Source organism: Coturnix japonica, unplaced genomic scaffold (genome assembly GCF_001577835.2).
Source record: "Coturnix japonica isolate 7356 unplaced genomic scaffold, Coturnix japonica 2.1 chrUnrandom485, whole genome shotgun sequence".
Classification (NCBI taxonomy): Eukaryota; Metazoa; Chordata; class Aves; order Galliformes; family Phasianidae; genus Coturnix; species Coturnix japonica.
The window spans coordinates 155,485-158,064 of NW_015439880.1; the positions used below are offsets into that span (position 1 = coordinate 155,485).

The 2,580-nt window shown below is 51.4% G+C and overlaps 1 protein-coding gene across 1 annotated transcript in view; it reads right to left on the reverse strand.

Annotated features, from left to right (window-relative positions):
* LOC107307089 (guanine nucleotide-binding protein-like 1) overlaps positions 1 to 2,580 on the reverse strand; it is a 16,762-nt gene that overhangs the window by 1,449 nt on the left and 12,733 nt on the right. Inside the window, exons 3-4 of the mRNA XM_015850529.2 lie at positions 2,255 to 2,402; positions 901 to 1,041 (exon numbers count right to left, since the gene is read on the reverse strand). Coding sequence (XP_015706015.1) covers positions 901 to 1,041; positions 2,255 to 2,402 — 289 coding nt within the window. The remainder of the gene's footprint in view (positions 1 to 900; positions 1,042 to 2,254; positions 2,403 to 2,580) is intronic.

The following is a 2,580-nucleotide window of genomic DNA, read 5'->3' on the forward strand; positions in this document are numbered from 1 at the left end:
TATGGGGGTGATAGGGGGGTAATAGGCCTTAGGAAGGGGGATAGGGGGTAATTAGGAGGGTTATGGGGGGGGATAGGGGGTATGTGTCCTATAGGAGCTGTGTGTCTCCCATAGGGGCTGTGTGTGTCCCATAGGAGCTGAGTATGACCCTATATATCCTATAGGTGCAATGTATGTCCTTTACTCACCACACTGGTTGCTATACCCCGGTGGCTCCATCTGTAGCAGTAGCTGCCCACTTGCTGCCATTCTCAGGATGTGTGTCCCTATGTGTCCTATAGGGGCCGTGTGTGTCCTATAGGAGTTATGTATGTCCTATAGAAGCTGTGTATGTCCCATAGGGGCTGTGTGTGTCCTATAGGAGCTGTGTGTGTCCCTATATGTTCTATAGGGGCTGTATGTGTCCCTATGTGCCCTATAGGGGCTGTGTGTGTCCTATAGGGGCTGTGTGTGTCCCTATGTGTCCTATAGGGGCTGTGTGTGTCCTATAGGGTCTGTGTGTGTCCCTATGTGTCTCATGGGGGCTATGTATGTCCCATAGGAGCTGTGAGTGTCCCTATGTGTCTCATAGGGGCTATGTATGTCCCATAGGGGCTGTATGTGTCCTATAGGGGCTGTGTGTGGCCCTATGTGTCCTATAGGGGCTGTGTGTGTCCTATAGGGGCTGTGTGTGTCCCTATGTGTCCTATAGGGGCTGTGTGTGTCCCTATATGTTCTATAGGGGCTGTGTGTGTCCCTATGTGTCCCATAGGGGCTATGTATGTCCCATAGGAGCTGTGTGTGTCCCAATGTGTCCTATAGGAGCTATGTATGTCCCATAGGAGCTGTGTGTGTCCCTATGTGTCCTATAGGGGCTGTGTGTGTCCCTATATGTCCTATAGATGCTATACATTGACTCACCACACTGGTTGCTATACCCCGGTGGCTCCATCTGTAGCAGTAGTTGCCCACTTGCTGCCATTCTCAGGATGCTGTTTGCAGCCCTGTACACGTCGTGTCGCGCTGCTCGTGCCGTCCTGTAACCGCGTTTCTCTGCCCACGCTGCAGAGACACCAAGAGTCAGAACCGAACCGGAACCGATTGGGGTCCATTTCAACCCAAAGTGAAGGGCAGAACCAGACCCAATTGGGGGCCATTCCAACACAGAGAGATGGGCAGAACCAGACCCAATTGGGGCCCATTTCAACCCAAAGTGAAGAGTATAACCAGACCCAATTGGGGTCCATTCCAACCCAAAGTGAAGGGCAGAACCAGAACCAATTTGGGTCCATTTGAACCCAAAGTGAAGGGCAGAATTGAACCCAATCCAATTCAGGTCCATTTCAACCCAAAGTGAAGGGCAGAACCGAACCAGAACCGATTCGGGTCCATTTCAACCCAAAGTGAAGGGCAGAACCAAACCAGACCCAATTTGGGTCCATTTGAACCCATAAGTGAAGGGCAGAACTGAACCAGACCCAATTGGGGTCCATTTCAACCCAAAGTGAAGGGCAGAACCGAACCAGACCCAATTTGGGTCCATTTGAACCCATAAGTGAAGGGCAGAACCAAACCAGAACTGATTTGGGTCCATTTCAACCCAAAGCGAAGAGCAGAACTAGACCCAATTGGGGTCCATTTGAACCCAAAGTGAAGGGCAGAACCAGAACCGATTTGGGTCCATTTGAACCCAAAGTGAAGAGCAGAACCGAACCAGACCCAATTCAGGTCCCTTTCAATGGGCCCATTTGAACCCAAAGTGAAGGGCAGAACCGAACCAGACCCAATTTGGGCCCATTTGGACCCAAAGTGAAGAGCAGAACTGAACCAGACCCGATTTGGGCCCATTTGAACCCAAAGTGAAGAGCAGAACTGAACCAGAACCGATTTGGGTCCATTTGAACCCATAAGTGAAGGGCAGAACCGAACCAGACCCAATTGGGGTCCATTTCAACCCAAAGTGAAGGGCAGAACCGAACCAGAACCGATTCGGGTCCATTTCAACCCAAAGTGAAGGGCAGAATTGAACCCAATCCAATTCAGGTCCATTTGAACCCATAAGTGAAGGGCAGAACCGAACCGGACCCAATTTGGGCCCATTTGGACCCAAAGTGAAGGGCAGAACTGAACCAGAACCGATTTGGGTCCATTTGAACCCACAATGAAGGGCAGAACCAAACTGGACCCAATTTGGGCCCATTTGCACCCAAAGTGAAGGGCAGAACCGAACCGGACCCAATTTGGGCCCATTTGAACCCAAAATAAAGAGTTTTACCCTCACAAATGTCCCACGCTGTCCATCCCGCTGGGTTGGTGGGGGGGCGCAGGCCAAGGAGGGACGGGAGAGGAAGGCGGGAGGCCAGGAAACCTACGGCTGAATAGGGCTCCTGTAACTGGGAGATGGGGTACACCCCTGCCAGGACCTGGATGGGGGGGGAGTAATTAACATAGTGTTAATTGGGGGGGGAGAAGTAATTAACACTGTGTTAATTAGGGCTCCTGTAACTGGGAGATGGGGTACACCCCTGCCAGGACCTGGATGGGGGGGGAAGTAATTAACACTGTGTTAATTAGGGCTCCTGTAATTGGGAGATGGGGTAC